Raw genomic sequence first — 16273 nt, forward strand, 5'->3', positions numbered from 1 at the left:
ATACAGTATTTTGCTGCTTTGATTGGTGAGCTGCCAAATGAACATGTTTCCAGCCTCATCCACGCAGCCCAACAGGTTGGAGTCCAGGTGGGCAAAGGCAAGGTCTGTGACTGCACCAGTGAAACCCTTCAGAAGGGAGCGCTCTGTCGAACCCAGGTGGAGCACACGGATCATAGAATGGTTGTTTGTGCCTATGAGTGGAAAACAATTAAAATCCTTATTTGAATACAATCAAAATGTAATTTGAAAGTGTGCTAATGTAAAATAAGCAATACGCAGTGAGACCATTCACATGCAAAACAATACGCTGATTACTTCCAGAAATCAGCTTATTTCCAAAATCTGACTAATCAAGAAATCCACGTTTACGTGACAAGTAATTCTCTACTTTTGACTTTAAGACTTGTGCACATAGAACGCTGGGTCAAGGGATAGTTGACGCAAAATTTTTAAATTATCTAATTTCCTCACCATCATGCCATTCCAGATATGTATGACTTAATTTCTTCTTTCTTTTATATTTAGAATAGTATTTCAGCTCTGTAGGTCCATACATTATAAGTGAATGGGTACCAAAATTTTGAAGGCCCAAAAATCACAAAGTCAGCATAAAAGCAACCAAATTGGCTCAGTGGTTAGTGAGGGTAGAGTCACATGGGGTAACCTCCTTGTGGTTGCAATTAAGTGGTTCTCACTCTCAATGGGGCATGTGGTAAGTTGTGCATGGATGCACAGCGAGCCACGCGATAAGATGCGTGTATTGACTATCTCAGAAGCAGAGGCAACTGAGACTTGTCCTCTGCCACATGGATAGAGGGGGTAAACGTGCCACCATGAGGACCTAGTAAGTAGTGGGAATCGGGCATGTCAAATTGGGGAGAAAGGGGATATAAAAAGAAATACGAATCAACAAAAACAAGATGATTGTGGTGTCGTGTCTAGAAGGTAACAATCGCATGTCAAGATTCTCATGTATGTGTGTTCTGTTGATGTCTTTCCCACTCGCTTCCTACCTTATTAATGATGGAGAGCATTAAATAGGCATCTTAAAGTATCATGTCATGTTGATGAATGCATTTGTATCAAGTTCTGTCCTTTTTGTTTTGTTGTTTGTTCAACTGCTAATGTTAATGATTTCAGTTGCAGTAATGTTACAATGTTAAAGTTGTATGTCTTAGTTGATGTTATAGTCTTTGTTACGGTTACTGTCTTTTTTTTACCCATTTCCAATAGCTTGATGATAACAATATTTATTATTATTACTATTATTAAGAGTCCTGTAATGATGTAAAGTTATGACATGTGCCATGCATACCTTTAAAAAAAACCTTTAGTCTTCTTAAAATCTCATACTGCATCCCATGTTTCTAGGGTACAGTGATGTTTTGATAAAAGTTCATGTTATGGTACAACATATAACATATTTATTTATAACATAAATTGGGTGGTTCGGACCAAAAAAGAAAATGATACATTTAGTCCTGGTTTACTTAGCGTTCACACGAGCATTTTTAATACCGAACCTAAAGATACAAAACAAAAGGCAAAAGTATAAGGTCACAACCTGATTGGACAGCTTTGATAACATATTTTGTGACGGAACGTGCCGAAAATCCAAAACAATGCTGGCTGCTGGGCTAAATGCGCTCGTTGGATTTATGTATATATGGTGGCATTTTTACCAGATATTAAAATGTGTAAAGGAGTCACAACAGTGCCAGAAATTCAAGCTGCAGATATGCTGCAAGTTATCAAATCACGTGATTTTTAGGGTCACATCTTGTGACATCACATCCTATTATTGGTCCGTTTAGATGTCTTTGGTCCATGCTGCGTTCATATATCAGCTTAACTGCACCAGAGTTAATTTGGACTGAGACCCACTATTCAGGGGACTCAGTCCGCTTGTTTGGTGCACACCAAGGTCCGGATGGCAGCGTTCACACTTGTTCAAATGAACCGCACTAACAGAGCAATCGCACCAGAGTTCGTTTTAATCTAACCAAACCTGCCAAGAGTGAACACACGCTACTGCATTTATGCTCTTTTAATGCTTAAAAATGTTGGTAGCCATTCATTGTATTGAGCTACAGAGCTGAAATATTCTTCTAAAAATCTTTGTGTTTAGCAGAAGAAAGAAAGTCATACACATCTGGGATGGCATAATGGTGAGTAAATGATGAGAGAATTTTCATTTTTAGGTGAAATCTCCATTTAAGGTGTTTACATGCAAGGTGAAACCGGAGTAATTAGCAAAAATGTAACCATCTTGATTAGTTTACTCTTAAGTACTTTATGGCTTTACATCAATAAAGGAAAGGCGTTTAATGCATTTACATGACCACACATGTTGCCAACTTACAGCGTTTATTATTATTATCGGTGTAAGAACATGCATGTAAGATTCCGACAAACTGTGCAGGCTTACCTCTGATGGCATAAGCTAGGTATGAGTTTGACACAGCTATTAAATTGCCATAGTAGTACTTGTGTTCCCAGTCATATTTGGCCACAGGCTGAATTTTAACCTGTAAGACAGCAATGCAGCAAAGGTTTAATAACACAAAATCTAAATAACTGATAAGGTTCCAACAACATTTGACTGATACATTTCCTTGTAATTCATAGTTGTTTGTGATTACAAAATAGAAAATGTTATATATATTGTATACATTGACTAGACATTTAGCTGAATTTAAGAATTTCATTAATTGCCATGACTTCTCTAGATATGGAAATCATAATTTCAAAATTTCTGTGATATTTCTTATGACTGTGGGAACCCTTAAAATGCCAAATAGGAGCACAGTTTTGTACAAAACGTATTAATTTGCAAACCTTATTGCTGCCCCGAGCCTTACTGTCAATACTAGAGTCACGACTTGACACAATTTCAACATTGTTTGCTCTGATTGGCACACAAGTGGACTCATCATCTCCCGAAAGACAACTGGACAAAAGAAAAAATAAGACTTAAGATTCTTTAAGATATCTGATTTAATAACCTATTTGCTCAACATAAGCTAGAACATATAAAAAACAAGACATAATGACACTTGCATTGTATACGCATCCAAAACATGACACAGAGTAGTAAATCAAGAGGAGAACTACAGTAGAACAAATCATCATAAAGAATGGGGAAACATTGTAGTGTTGGGTACACTAAAAACATACATGATCTGTGTGTCCTGTCCATTGAGCTCGTCTGAGTTGTGAGTAGTCGATTCCACCATTGTCGCATGTCCACCTGTTCCGATCAACTCAGCTTCGACAACTCCATTCAACTCGCCATTGAAAGATGATTTTCTCTGGCTCTCAACCAAAGAGGGCTCTGAGTAATGATATGGCCGAAAAGCAAAGTAAAAAAATTAATTCTGCACACTCTCTGACTGACTATCAAAGTTTGATTACACTTAGGTTTGAGAACACAGCCTTGACATCTCTATGACTATGCTAGAGAAGCTCTCTCGAAAACATACAAGTATTTATTATTTTAATTTAAATTATCAAGTCTGTTATCACAGTGATAAATGTGAAATGGTTTGGACTATTGAATAATAGCTGTAAATATATCGGTGCAAGGCTGTTGACAGCGCTTGCAGAGGTTTAGCCCTCATATGCTAGATTATGTTTTGTGAATCTTTCCCCTTTCGTGTAAGCACAACATTCCACAAAATACGGCCTTTGTCACTTATTAAGTGTAGTTAGTGTTGTACCGCGTTTCAGAGCGGCTTTAGGCAGGTGGTTGGCGGTGAAATGAAGCGCTGCGCAGCATCATCACGCCGCGGCCTATCTGCTCCCTTTCCCGGCAACTTACCGGCCGAATTACCGGGACGATCCAGTTTTAAGATGTCCCGAAGGTGCTGAGTCGCGCCCTCTATGTCCATGTTGGAACTGGAAGCCATACGTAAGGGCACGGGGGGGTAAATCGCTGGGAGTGGTCAAATTCCCAATAATTGTATTATGAGTCTAAGCTTGCCCCTGATAAAAGCTCGCAACCGTGCCTTAACTTCCGTTAAGTGTTCCATGCGTTTTGCTCCCTCACCGCTGTTGGCAGGATTTCTTCAGTTCCGGAGGTAAACGCTTGGCTGACTGTCAGACTCTACATCAACGGCAAACTCTTCATTGCAGTTTAAGACAAGATAATTTCTATTTTTAAAGACAACTGATATTCTGTTAGCATTTTTTGTTTATCATAACCATGTTTTAACGTTAGTGGTTATCAGAAAATTACATAAACAACCTACAAATAAATGTATCAGTTTAGAAGTTAAAAACTACCAAATAAAAATTAAAAGCTATTCGAGGTACCATTTTGGTTTCTTCACTTTCCACACAAGCGGATCACACTGGAGATCCTCCAGACACCAATTTATGTAGGTCTGCTCATGAAATTTTAAGGGTTAGTTCACCCAAAAATGAAAATTCTCTCATAATTTACTCACACCCTGGCAATTATTGATGTGTATGACTTTCCTTCTTCTGCAGAACACAAATTCTGATTTTTAGTTGAATATTTCAGCTCTGAAGGTCCATACAATGCAAGTGAATGATGGTCAGAACTTAAAAAAAGCACATAAAGGCAGCATAAAATCAATTCATGTGACTCCAATGATTGAATCCATGTATTTAGAAGCTGTTTAATAGGTGTGGGTGAGAAACAAATCAATATTTAAGTCCTTTTTTACTATAAATCTTCACTTCTGTTTTTTTGCGATTCATATTCTTAATGCAAATTGCCACCTACTTGTCAGAGTTGATCAAAAGGGGAGATTTATGGTATATATAAAAAAATACTATTTAACTGTTTCTCATCCGTATAAATCATATCGCTTCTGAAGACATGGATTTAATCGTGGTTTACTTTTATGCTGCCTTTATGTGCTTTTTGGAGCCTCAATTGAATTGAACAGACCTACAGAGCTGAAATATTGTTCTAAAAATCTTAATTTGTACTCAGCAGAAGAAAGTCATATACATCTGGGATGACATAAGAGTGGGTAAATGATTAGAAGGAATTCTTTTTTGGGGGGGGGGGTGCGCACATTCCTTAATATGTGCTTATTTGTATATTTATTTGAGACACGCGTGCCTCAAACGCTTTCCAAATCCAAGCCAAATGGCTCCTCGAGTATCTTTTAATTTTCAGTGTAGCTAAACCTATAGAAATAACAATAACAACAGAATTTACTTTGATCTCCTTTATTTCCACATGTAGGCAACTGAAGTGGTCTCTTTTGACGTATTCACATTGTATTACTGTTGTTTTGGGTAGGGAAATCAAGTCAAAAATGTATATAAGTATTTCATTAAATTCTTCCAGTTCTCTCTGGATATTTCAGTGCAAAGCTCCAATGCAGGGGGGATCTTTTCAAAATATCCGTACCATCACTTGTCACAAAGGCCTTCAATATTTTGTGAAGAGGATTTTCGAATTCTAATCACTGACAATTAGTCCTTTACTGTAAACTTCTTGTGAAAAATGAAGAGCTAGTTATGTCTTATTCCCACAAACCATTATTTTTAAGTTCACGCTTCAGGCTTTATAAGCCTTTAATTTTATCATTCCTTCCTGTACTGGTAGTGCCAAAATATAAGCTATTGAGATCAGTAGAGAAGAGAAAGTAGCAAAACATCAACTGCTTTGGCCACACTATAAACTCAATACATTAGTATAAACTTAGTAATATAATTTCCCACATCACATTACTAAGATTTTTATCAAGGGCAAATGGAACCCGTTTACAAAAGAAGAAGAAAAAAAAAACTTCTCTTTCAAAAAACAAATATGCATATATATAAATTAAATCTTAACTTGCTGTATTGATGTGGCATCACCAGAGTGTATCAGTTTTTACCTATGCATATAATCTTTTCTACAAAAGCATTTATTGATAATTCTGCCATGTGTAGGGTTACTCTACACATGGAAAAACTTGCAACATTGTTTAACTGCTCATCATAGCCCTGTTCTACCAGATAAGCAAACACTATGTAGTTAAATCTTAACAAACAAGCTAAACTGATTTCTGCAAAAATGGTTTTGTAACCTGGAAATGATTTATAGATATATCTAATATGATGCATCAAAAGTATGAACAGGCAAGCACAGAAAAGGTAATAGGCAGACGCAAAACGAGACAGGGGGATGATGACATTAAGAAAAAAATCAAAACTTTTTATTGTGTATCGTGGCTTGGTAATTATTGTCACAGAGAGTAGTAAACATAAAGTGGGAAGCACATTGGTCTGAGGGGAGGGGGGAAATTAGGGTTGTATTCTTTGGATAGCTAGAGCAACCTGACATCACATTGAATGAAGATTCCAATTTTCAAGAGGGGCAAAGTAAGATTTAAACTTTCAGGAGCATATTCTAAAAACAAGCTGATAACACACTTTGTACTGAATCAAAGAAATACTGTAAGACAGTTGTTATTTCAAAGTCAAAATCAGCAACTAAAATGTAAATATCAAACAACCAAGGTTAGGTTAATATGTATTTGTCCTGATCAGGGCGTCTTCTGATACATAAGCTCCCCATCATCATGCAGGTTGGCGAAGGAAAAAGGGTCAGTTTGATGGATGTGTGGGCTTTCAAAAAATGTCATTTCTGGAGTAGAGGCAGTACTGTATATGCCTGCAATGTTGTCTGTGATCGACTGCTGTAATCCGGTGCCACTTCTTTTGAGTGTGATGAATTAAGGGCCAGTTGACAGGTTCAGGTGTTACAAGAGTAAAACCCCATCCTCCACCTTGCCCAGCTTCCCTCCTGCTAGCCATGGGGTGTTTAGCCAAAATTGTGCAGCGCGAGGCGGAACATGTCATTGGTGCAAACCCACGCCTCATTAATGTTCTTCAGGATGAAGCTCTGATGGAATCCCATGATGGGGTCATCATCTGCCTAAATAAATCAAAATCACACAGCTGACTGAGAAGTTCTCATACAATTGTGCAACAGGGGAAATAATCAAACTAGGACAAAAAAAGTCAAATCCAGTAATAGCAAAGCAAGAAAACATGCAATTTTTGATATGTTCTGCAAGTTAAGGCATACAAGATACAGAAAGATAAAATCTACAACTGTAACCAAGCCAAATTTAAGGCTGAGTTATACCACAATTATTCTCTTTTCCTTTCAGCCCAGGATACATGCAAAGAAACCAAGTGGTTGTTTTGACTTCATTTTTAGAAATAATCATAGGAAAGGTTGATAGGTGAAGGTAAATCTACATAGGAAAGCAAGCAAATTTAGATGATGGATAGTTTATCATTTTACCACTGAAGCCTAGTTCTGGACTAAAAATTATCTTCAGTAATGAATAGTAATAAAGAATGTGATTTAACCCAAGACAAGGCTTCCTCTTAGGTACACAAACTGTCTCTATATTAGATTATTGTAACTATGTTTTATTAAATACACACATGCCCAATACATAAATCAAACATTAATTTTTAGATGTTTATAATGTTTTGCTAGCTAACCCATGCAGTGCATACAACTTCCTGCTAATGCTGGTTATGGCAAACTTCCAAAACAGAGCTCGGAGATGTCATTTTAGACTTTCTATGTCAGACATGGACTTAAAGGAACAGTTCACCCAAAAATGAAAATTTGCAGATAATTTACTCACCCTCAGGCCATCCAAGATGTATCGGAGTTTCTTTCTTCATCAAAACAGAATAAAACATTTCATGATTTCATTTCAGGCCTCCTTTAAACAATGCAAGCAAACGTACTCAAAAATGCATCAAAATAATCCACATGACACCAGTCTACAAATAAAGTTCTTCTGAACCCAAACGATTGATTATATTTAGAAACAAAATACTTCTATACTTTTAAACTACAAATGTTCGCTTCCGTAAATCTCTGTGACACGCGCTCATGAGAAAGATGACGTTAGATCGTTGGTAAGGTCACGCTTCACATGGAGGAGGCAGGAAGCACGTCATTGTTTACAAGAGGAGAGCTGAACCAAATTTAATAGTCTTTGCTGTAGATTTGTATAAGTGTATTGTTCGTTGGTGTGTGTATCCTGGATGATTCAACCTTCAGAAACCCCAACGAAAATGCACAGTGGGAATTTTTTTTACTTTTCATCGATCGCTTATACATGATCATGACCGATTGAAGCTCTGGCTTATCACACTGAACCTGGATATCAGTACACCCCTATATTCTCTCAAATATTGGAGGGTGTGCAGTGAACATTTCACCTCATCCCTCTCATGAGCGCGTGTCACAGAAATGTACGGAAGTGAACATTTGTAGTTAAACAGTATATAAGCATTGCTTTGTTTCTAAAAAAAAAAAAAAAAAAAAAAAAAACGTTTGGGTTCAGAAGAACTTTATTTGTCGACTGGTATTGTGTGGACTTTCTTTGATACACCCTAAATAAGCATTTTGTATTTAGTACACTCACTTGCATTGTTTAGAGGAGGAGGCCTGAAATGAAACCCTAAATTCTGTTTTGATAAAAAGAAATTCAGATACATCTTGGATGGCTTGAGGGTGAGTAAATTATCAGTAAATTTACATTTTTGGGTGAACTATTCCTTTAATTCTTTCCGACTGTTGCCCCAGTTCTCCAGAACACATTTACATGTACAAGATCAAAAGGTTTGCTAAGATTCAAATACATTCTTATTCGTTCACACATTGTTTTACAAACTACATTTTGTCTAATTCAATAATTTAAGCTTTAATGGATAGTTCACCCAATAATGATAATTCTCTCATTATTTACTCATGAATTCTCAAACTTATATGACTAGCTTTGTGGAACACAAACCAAGATATTATGTAAGATGTGTTTTTGTCCAAATAATCTAAATCAATGGGGTCCTAAACTTTCATGCTCCGAAAAGGAGCATAAAAGTAATCCAACCGACTTGAGTAGTTTTACCAATGTCTTCTGAACCAACATGACTGCTTGCGTTAGAAACAGACAAAAAATTATTTACTCCTTTTTCACTATAAATCTTGATATCGGACCAGACTGGAACATAGTGCAGGCTTCTAGAACCCGGTATCATTATACCTCAAAAAGATGTTGTGTTTATATTTTCAAGTGTTTACCATCAACCTTTTGGCAACCGTGGTAAATACAAAATTAAATGTAAAACAATCAACCTGTACTATCAGTTTAACCTGAGCCTGCATTGCCAAAACACCCATCTGGGCATGAAAACCACAAATCTGACAAAAGTGTGTCTGGTTTGTGTACAGCGCTCTGCGCATGCGGAACTGTGTGAACAAGCTTCTATTATGAATATGGCAAGGAGAGAAGATTTGTTTCTCTCCCACAGCATATCAAAAGATCCTATCTTTTCAAATGACATGGATTAAACCACTCGAGTTGTATGATTACTTCTATACTGCCTTTGTTCTTTTTGGAGACTGAAAGTTTTAGACCCCATTGATTAACATTGTGTGAACAAAAATACATCATACATTCTTCAAACCATCTTATTTATTGTTCAGCAAACGAAATTCATAAGAGTTTAGACAGCATGAGTGTGAGTAAATGATGAGAGAGTTATAATTTTAGGTTGAACTATTCCTTTAATGGAAACTAAACTGATCCCAAACATACCATGTTTCACCCACTGTGAACACCGATAAATCAGGGTAAATTTAGGACTGGTCCACTAATAATCCATCAATGCACTAGTCAATTATTGAAGTAAATATATAAATTTAGAAATTTTTGTTGTTTTTGGTTCGGATATTTTAAGTGTTGGTGGTCTAATTAGCATAATCTGCTTTAGCTGTTAGAATGGCAAAACCCTCTTGGAAAAATTCATTTTTCACTCCCATTTCAAGAACCACTGCTCATTTTGACGTCATCATCGCGATCGTTTTGCTTTTAATAAGGCAAGTTAAGTAACAAATAGTCCAACTATCAAAAATGCCTTAAACCCTCCACTGTGCTCGGTCAAGCTTTTTTTTGGAATACAAGAACGCATCTATGTAAACAACCCCGAGAAAGGTTTCCAATCAGGGTCAGGTGAACCAGAAACCAGAGTAATACAGGGCTTCGTTAAGACTGATTAGTAAACTAGTCGCTTAAGCAACCTACTGACAAGTCGATATTGAAAATATGTATTTTTGCATATCTCTAGGGTCAAGATAGAATTCTTCTGAAATATTCAACAATATGATTTATGCTTTTTTTCTTTGGCAAGGCAAATCGTAAGCTGACCTATCAAAGCTTTCTATTTATAGGCACAAATTCACTAACAGCCACACACCAGGCTAAACAAATTTCAACAGATTTGACATGTCATGGCATTCCGCCCCATGGAAGGTCACACGGACGCTTGATCTGAATGCAACTTAATGCCATTAGTAGACGGGCCTGTATAGTGTGTTAAACCAAGCGGACACTGGTCCTTACAGACATTAAGAGGATGAGGAAAGACCATGTGACTACAGAAAGTCTTTTAGTTCAAAGGTTGTGCAGGGCAAGCCTGAAGACTTCATTGGTGCAAATCCAGGCAGTGTGGATACTTTTCAAGAGAAAGGTCTGGTGGAAGCCCAGGACCATGTCATCGTCAGCCTGATAGACAAACACACACACACTACAGCTCCGAAATAGCCATATTTATTAAATCGCCATGCCACATAAGGTAGAGGGCAATCAAGAGAGGCTTAAACAATCTATAAACACTACAATTAATAAGAATAAATAATAAATGAATAATTTATTCATTTTATGTGGGAGAGAAAATGCCCTCATAGACCTTCATCGGGTACATATTTCATATAAACCAATTGTGTTCACCTCAAGCACTGCTACAATAGCATAGCTAGCTGCTTTAGAAGCAATAAATATATATATATTTATATAAGAAAATACTTACTTTAAGTTGGCCTACTACCATACTCAATATGCAGCTATCAGGTGTGGGCTGGTGGTCTTGTGCTGTTATGCTGTGGGCTATTTTTGTGAAGGGCAAGCTCTAGAACGAAAAAATATATGTTTGATATACATTCTTTAAATTGAAAGTTACCATAACTATATTTACATGTAGTAATTAAATCAAACATTGCTAATTGAATGGATGAATCATTATATATATATATATATATATATATATATATATATATATATATATATAAAAATATATATATTTTTTTAATATCAAACCAAAACAAATTTTTCCTGGACTGCTCAGGTGCAGGTTACTTAAAATACCCAATTTTATTTTTACTTCATAGACTCATCATCATCTACTCTCATTGTCCATCATAATTTAGCAACACAATCCTCTCTCTAAAGATTTAATCTGTCTGTTGCCAATTAATTTCACTATGGTGACAAATCACTAAGGTTTTTTATTTTATGAGATTTGGTAGCAGGTCCTTAAACCCTCCAGCAACTTTAAATCAAATAGCCTATAACACAGCACAAACAAATACTTACAGAGAGCTTTTCGACAATTGCCGCTTTTCCCTGGAATTGCTGACCCTCCCACGTAAGGCATGATGCATCAATCTAGGAAGCAAGAAATATGTCATGTAAATAAGAAAAAGCAGACAAACTGAAGGCAGTCAAGCAGTACAGTGGCCAGTCATCTTTGCATTTTAACAATATTGATATAAATCACATCTAAGTCACATTCAATTCTGTAGATTTTTTTTAAAGGACCAGTAACAACTGACAAGATGTACTTACAAGTACAAACAAATCAGACATAAATAAATGGTTTATTTTAATGTACAGATTGTTGGATTTTCTTAGCAAATATCCTTTAATAATACAACTTTTTAACGTCATTTATACATTGTCTATCCAACTATTCCACTCAATATGTCAAAAGTATAAGCACTTTGAGGCTCTTTTTAAAGGTCCAGTATAGAACCACATTTCAGGCCTGAAAAGACTCCTCTGTTGAACGCACGACAAAACATGTTTGTTACTGGCCATCTATCGTCACTCTGCAAGACATAAACCAAGGGACGGTTTGAACACTAACATGATGAAAAGAGAGACAATAAACACTTCTATGATTGTGTTGACACATCTCTCTGTTGGCTAAGGGACTAGTCAAGAGAGAACTATCCTGAACATAAAAACACGAAAATTACTCACATATATTGATCCAAGTTGAGTCCTGTCATTGTCAAACAGCTGATAGTAATGTTGTACAAAGCTGGATCCTATTTGTTCCCAAATCGGCTTGTTGTCTCCCATTCTGATTCACCCTGCTACAGGCACTGGTGGGGAGAGAATAAATTACTCTATGTATGACAAAGTGAGTGCTGACAATAGAATATTGTCAAAAATAAATAAAAATGTATATGTTAAAGTATCGTGATGTTTTTACTTGTGATATTGTATCAATGTTTGCATGCCAAATATCAATATTATTATTTAAATATTTCCACATAAATATTGTGGTAATGTGAAACAAACATTCTCTTTGCCAAATCAATCTAGGAATTCAACAACAGTCCAATTATCAGTCAGTAGGTGCAGTTATCATGCTTTACACATAATCACCCTCCCTTACCATTTAACAGTAGTAACATTGAGGTATTTTGACAGAAATTATAGTATCATGTAAAATAGGCTAACCTTTTAGGTGTAATCCATTATACTTTTGTGTATTGAAACTGTGTTGTAATAAATTATGTTTTTCAAGTGTTTAGGCTACTATTTTATTCATAAATACTATAATTTATTTTTAGAAAGACTAGCTACATTGACCTAACCATTGAAATGGGGAGCCATTATGGTCTTATATCCTTATGACTTTGCATTGTACATAAATATTAGCAAATAAACTGGCCTTGTTTTGTAAATGGTCACTTTTATATTAATTTAACAATTAATTTGGTTATTTGAAAACAGTTCACTTAAGTTAGATGAAGATGAGTGAGAAACTTTGATTGAAAAAACGCAATACATCATAGTTATATGTATTTACATTGTGGTTACATTGTGAATCCCACCCCTAGTTGACAACCACTGTCAAGATCCTAAACAATATACTTAATATTAAACTCATCAATAGTGTCTGTTCTACATCCAGGCTTCTCAGCAATATATGTATCATACCGATATAATGTACAGTATAAAGGTGACTGATTATATAATGTTCTACCAGATTTAATGGGGAAATAATATACAAGTCAAACAACAAACAAAATTAAAAAGCCAAAATTCAGTTTGCTATATAAAATGGAAGCAGGCTATTGGGCATTCCTTGTTCCTTTTTCTTTTCTTTTTTCAAGTTTTACTTAATATATTTGAGTAGGGACAACATAAATATATTTAGTTTGGTTAACTTGCATGCTTTGCCTGGCACTTAACAAGAAGAGTAAATGTTAAAATGAAGTGTAATACAATGTGTCTTTTTCTAAATTAATGTAAAGGGGGGACTTGTTAGTGTTGAATGTTTTGTTGTGCTTTTTTAGAAGAGTTTACATTATGTTGGAGTTTAGGGAGTCCCCATTATTGTGAACAGTGGAGCTTGAGCTGAGGTTGAGCACAGGTACAAGTTAATGTGTTCTATTTTGCTTTACTCATTGAGCAATAGCTAAAGCAAAAAATGTGTCCAAATGACAAACTATACACTTATAATATGCTCTATGCACTCAGTCATGTAGTGAATGAATTCTAAAAGTGTAGTATTGTCTCAAATGGAACACATAAACAATTTTTTCTACATGGTAAAGGAAAAATTAGCCATTTAACAGCTGACAGAAAAGATGTTTCAGACACATGCGATGTGTTGTTGCCAGCTTTAGTGCGTTTGCCATCTTCAGTTCAACACTTGTATCTAAAATAACATCCATATTCACACAACGCTGGGTGATGATAAAGCAACATTTGTAAGGTGCTGTCTTCACTGTTGTTTGTCTAGTTTCTATACTCTCCATTATTTACAAATGTTTTTTCAGACTAGCAATGCAGCCAGGTAACTCAGACCTGTATGTACTGCAAGCCTTAACATTCCACACTCCGTTTTGGCGGTTGATGAAATCCGGGAACTCAAAGTACACTTCTTTTTGTTGCATTTTCAGTGTAAATATTTTACGCGTACTACTTATGTAATGGTAGCCAGCTGGTAGGTAGCTGTGCAGTGTGTACACCTCACTACCATGGCATCAAGGTGCACTAGCGACTGATGCCTTTAGCCTCCTTGTTAGCATGCCCGCCTCCCATGATGGCGACACCAGTTCGAATCCCGCTCCGAGCGGGTGGAGCAGGACTGGTGACACACTTAAAAATGACATAGAATAGTGCAGATGTGTAGTTTGGGATACACATTAGTGTGTATCCAATTAGCCTGCATTAGCCAGTTTATAACAGAAAGAGATCAAGTTGAGATTATATGGTAATTGTAAATTCAGCTAAATATTTACATTTAAAGTTAAGTGCTATAAAACTGAAGGAATTAGCTTACTCAATACTTCAAATTAAGAAGAATAATCATGCATGTATTTCAAAATCTTAAAGTTTTATTAACATAAACTTGGAGTTTGTAAACTTAAAATAAATTGATGTGACTGACTGCCTCCATTTTTTTTTAGTTCTGCTAACTTATTAGGGGGTTACAATGTTTGTTGAATAGATTCCTTATATTCTACTGAGGAACTTGAGGAATCTAACACTCGTGCTCCACCCTTTCATACACATTCATTAGTCAGCAACTGACTGGTTAATATACAATGTGCCTGGGTCATGTCTCAATCTAGTCTTTCAAACTTAAAACAGTTCCATTGCACCAGCTCCTAAATTTTCTCTGCCATCTAACTTAACTAGATGAATCGCAACTTAAATAGTTCTGGGCTGCAACGCTTTTTGTTAGATTTTATGAAAAGTCCATATTACACTTTATTTCATACAGTTGCACGTCTAAGTGACGACAACAACTACTTCCACAACGCCTGCTGCTATCTCGGAGCATTTAGCTTGTTCCATCCACAGAAAAGAATGCCCTTAACATTATTTAATTATCTATAAAAGCATTCGGCATGCCATTATATAGAGGATTTCAGGCAGCTAGACCCTTGGTTGCAAAATAAGTCATTACTCCGTATCAAATTATTTTGTTTATATACAGTGGCTTCCGTATACTGTTAAAATCGTTCCAGACACATTAATGCACTCGATCACTATTGATCACCAAAGAGCCATTAAATTGAGAATTCGAGAGTCCCTTCAATGATTGATATTAGCTACGGCTGGCCTCGCTGTTTTCTAGCCTGACTTATTCATTGTAGCTTTAGCCGTAGACGTGTTAGCATAGGACAGTCTCTGTCTACAACGAGCTCGCCGGCTAAAACGTGAAGAGAGAAAAGTTGGGTTGTACATTACAGCGGACGTTGTCTTTTGCATATCGAATCGGAGTTTCAGTGTTAATGGGCGACGTTTCATTCTCCGAGGACACGAGCTCTCGTTACGTTCTAAAAATAACTCGGGAGTCAAACAAGCAGCTCACGGACTGAGACCCACGCGCGGCCCGTACACGCTTCTGCCATATATAACATAGGCGTGTCCTGTTAGCAAGCGCTTCTGATTATTTTGGTCAAAAAGCCTGAGACTAACTGTAGTGCTAAAGTTGATATATGCAACGTATATAATGTTATGTACTTCACAACTAAAGCGTTTGCTTCTGTAAGAAATGTGTGGCAATAATCTTACCTCCGCGAGCCCTGTACCGTTTCCCCAGTTCAAGTTATGGCGATTCCAGCGCGCGGTGAACAGATGTGGAGCGGCCTCCTCGGTTTGAGCATGCGCAGAGCGCGTACACACCGGTTTGAATTTGGGTTGGGAGTTTCTGACACTGAAAGAGAAGACATAGTTGTTGAAATTCTAGAAATAGTGCTGCAAGCAGCTGGTGAATCCGAGAATAGTGTGCTTTAAATGTCTTGTCCCTGTGAAAGCATATTTGTGCATTTTCTCAGCTATTTGCAATCCAGACTATTCATGAAAATATGGGACTAGATACTGCAGAAAACAAAACGTATTGATTAGATTTCGTTTGGGTCTCACAATTTAAATTATTATTTAGCAGCACTTTGCTGCAGATTTCATAGGTGGTAAAATTGAGCTCTTTGATTGTAACCTATCAACAGAATCAATCTGACAAGCAAATGAGTATTGGTGGCCAAAAGTTTGGAATAATGTACAGATTTTGCTGTTTCGAAAGAAAATTGGTACTTTAATTCACCAAAGTAGCATTCAACTGATCAAAAAGTATAGTCAGTACATTACTGATGTAAAAAAAACAGCACCATCACTATTTGAATTTT

General features: G+C 36.4%; 2 protein-coding genes across 2 annotated transcripts in view; both read right to left on the minus strand.

The window, feature by feature from the left end:
• The window catches only part of LOC127623406 (enhancer of mRNA-decapping protein 4-like), a 38386-nt gene extending 34386 nt beyond the window's left edge, over positions 1–4000 (minus strand). The window contains exons 1-5 of the mRNA XM_052097866.1: positions 3821–4000; positions 3178–3334; positions 2839–2950; positions 2429–2528; positions 5–191 (exon numbers count right to left, since the gene is read on the minus strand). Coding sequence (XP_051953826.1) covers positions 5–191; positions 2429–2528; positions 2839–2950; positions 3178–3334; positions 3821–3908 — 644 coding nt within the window. The 5' untranslated portion in view covers positions 3909–4000. The remainder of the gene's footprint in view (positions 1–4; positions 192–2428; positions 2529–2838; positions 2951–3177; positions 3335–3820) is intronic.
• Positions 4001–5206: 1206 nt separating this feature from the next.
• LOC127623371 (nuclear transport factor 2) lies at positions 5207–15804 on the minus strand. The gene is made up of 5 exons (XM_052097813.1): positions 15663–15804; positions 12102–12226; positions 11433–11504; positions 10870–10968; positions 5207–6904 (listed from the first exon to the last, which is right to left on the minus strand). The coding sequence occupies exons 2-5, from the start codon at positions 12201–12203 to the stop codon at positions 6791–6793; spliced, it is 387 nt and encodes a 128-aa protein (XP_051953773.1). The 5' UTR covers positions 12204–12226; positions 15663–15804; the 3' UTR covers positions 5207–6790.
• Between the last annotated feature and the right edge of the window lie 469 nt (positions 15805–16273).

The sequence above is a fragment of the Xyrauchen texanus genome, chromosome 29 (genome assembly GCF_025860055.1).
Source record: "Xyrauchen texanus isolate HMW12.3.18 chromosome 29, RBS_HiC_50CHRs, whole genome shotgun sequence".
NCBI lineage: Eukaryota > Metazoa > Chordata > Actinopteri > Cypriniformes > Catostomidae > Xyrauchen > Xyrauchen texanus.

Excerpts from the sequence above, each read along its gene's own strand:
- LOC127623371 (XM_052097813.1), bottom strand. The coding sequence starts at position 12,203 with ATGGGAGACAACAAGCCGATTTGGGAACAAATAGGATCCAGCTTTGTA. Across the intron at positions 10,969-11,432 it reads CAATTGTCGAAAAGCTCTCT|AGCTTGCCCTTCACAAAAAT; the intron begins GTAAGTATTTGT and ends TTTTCGTTCTAG. Across the intron at positions 6,905-10,869 it reads TGGTAGTAGGCCAACTTAAA|GCAGATGATGACCCCATCAT; the intron begins GTAAGTATTTTC and ends TGATTTATTTAG.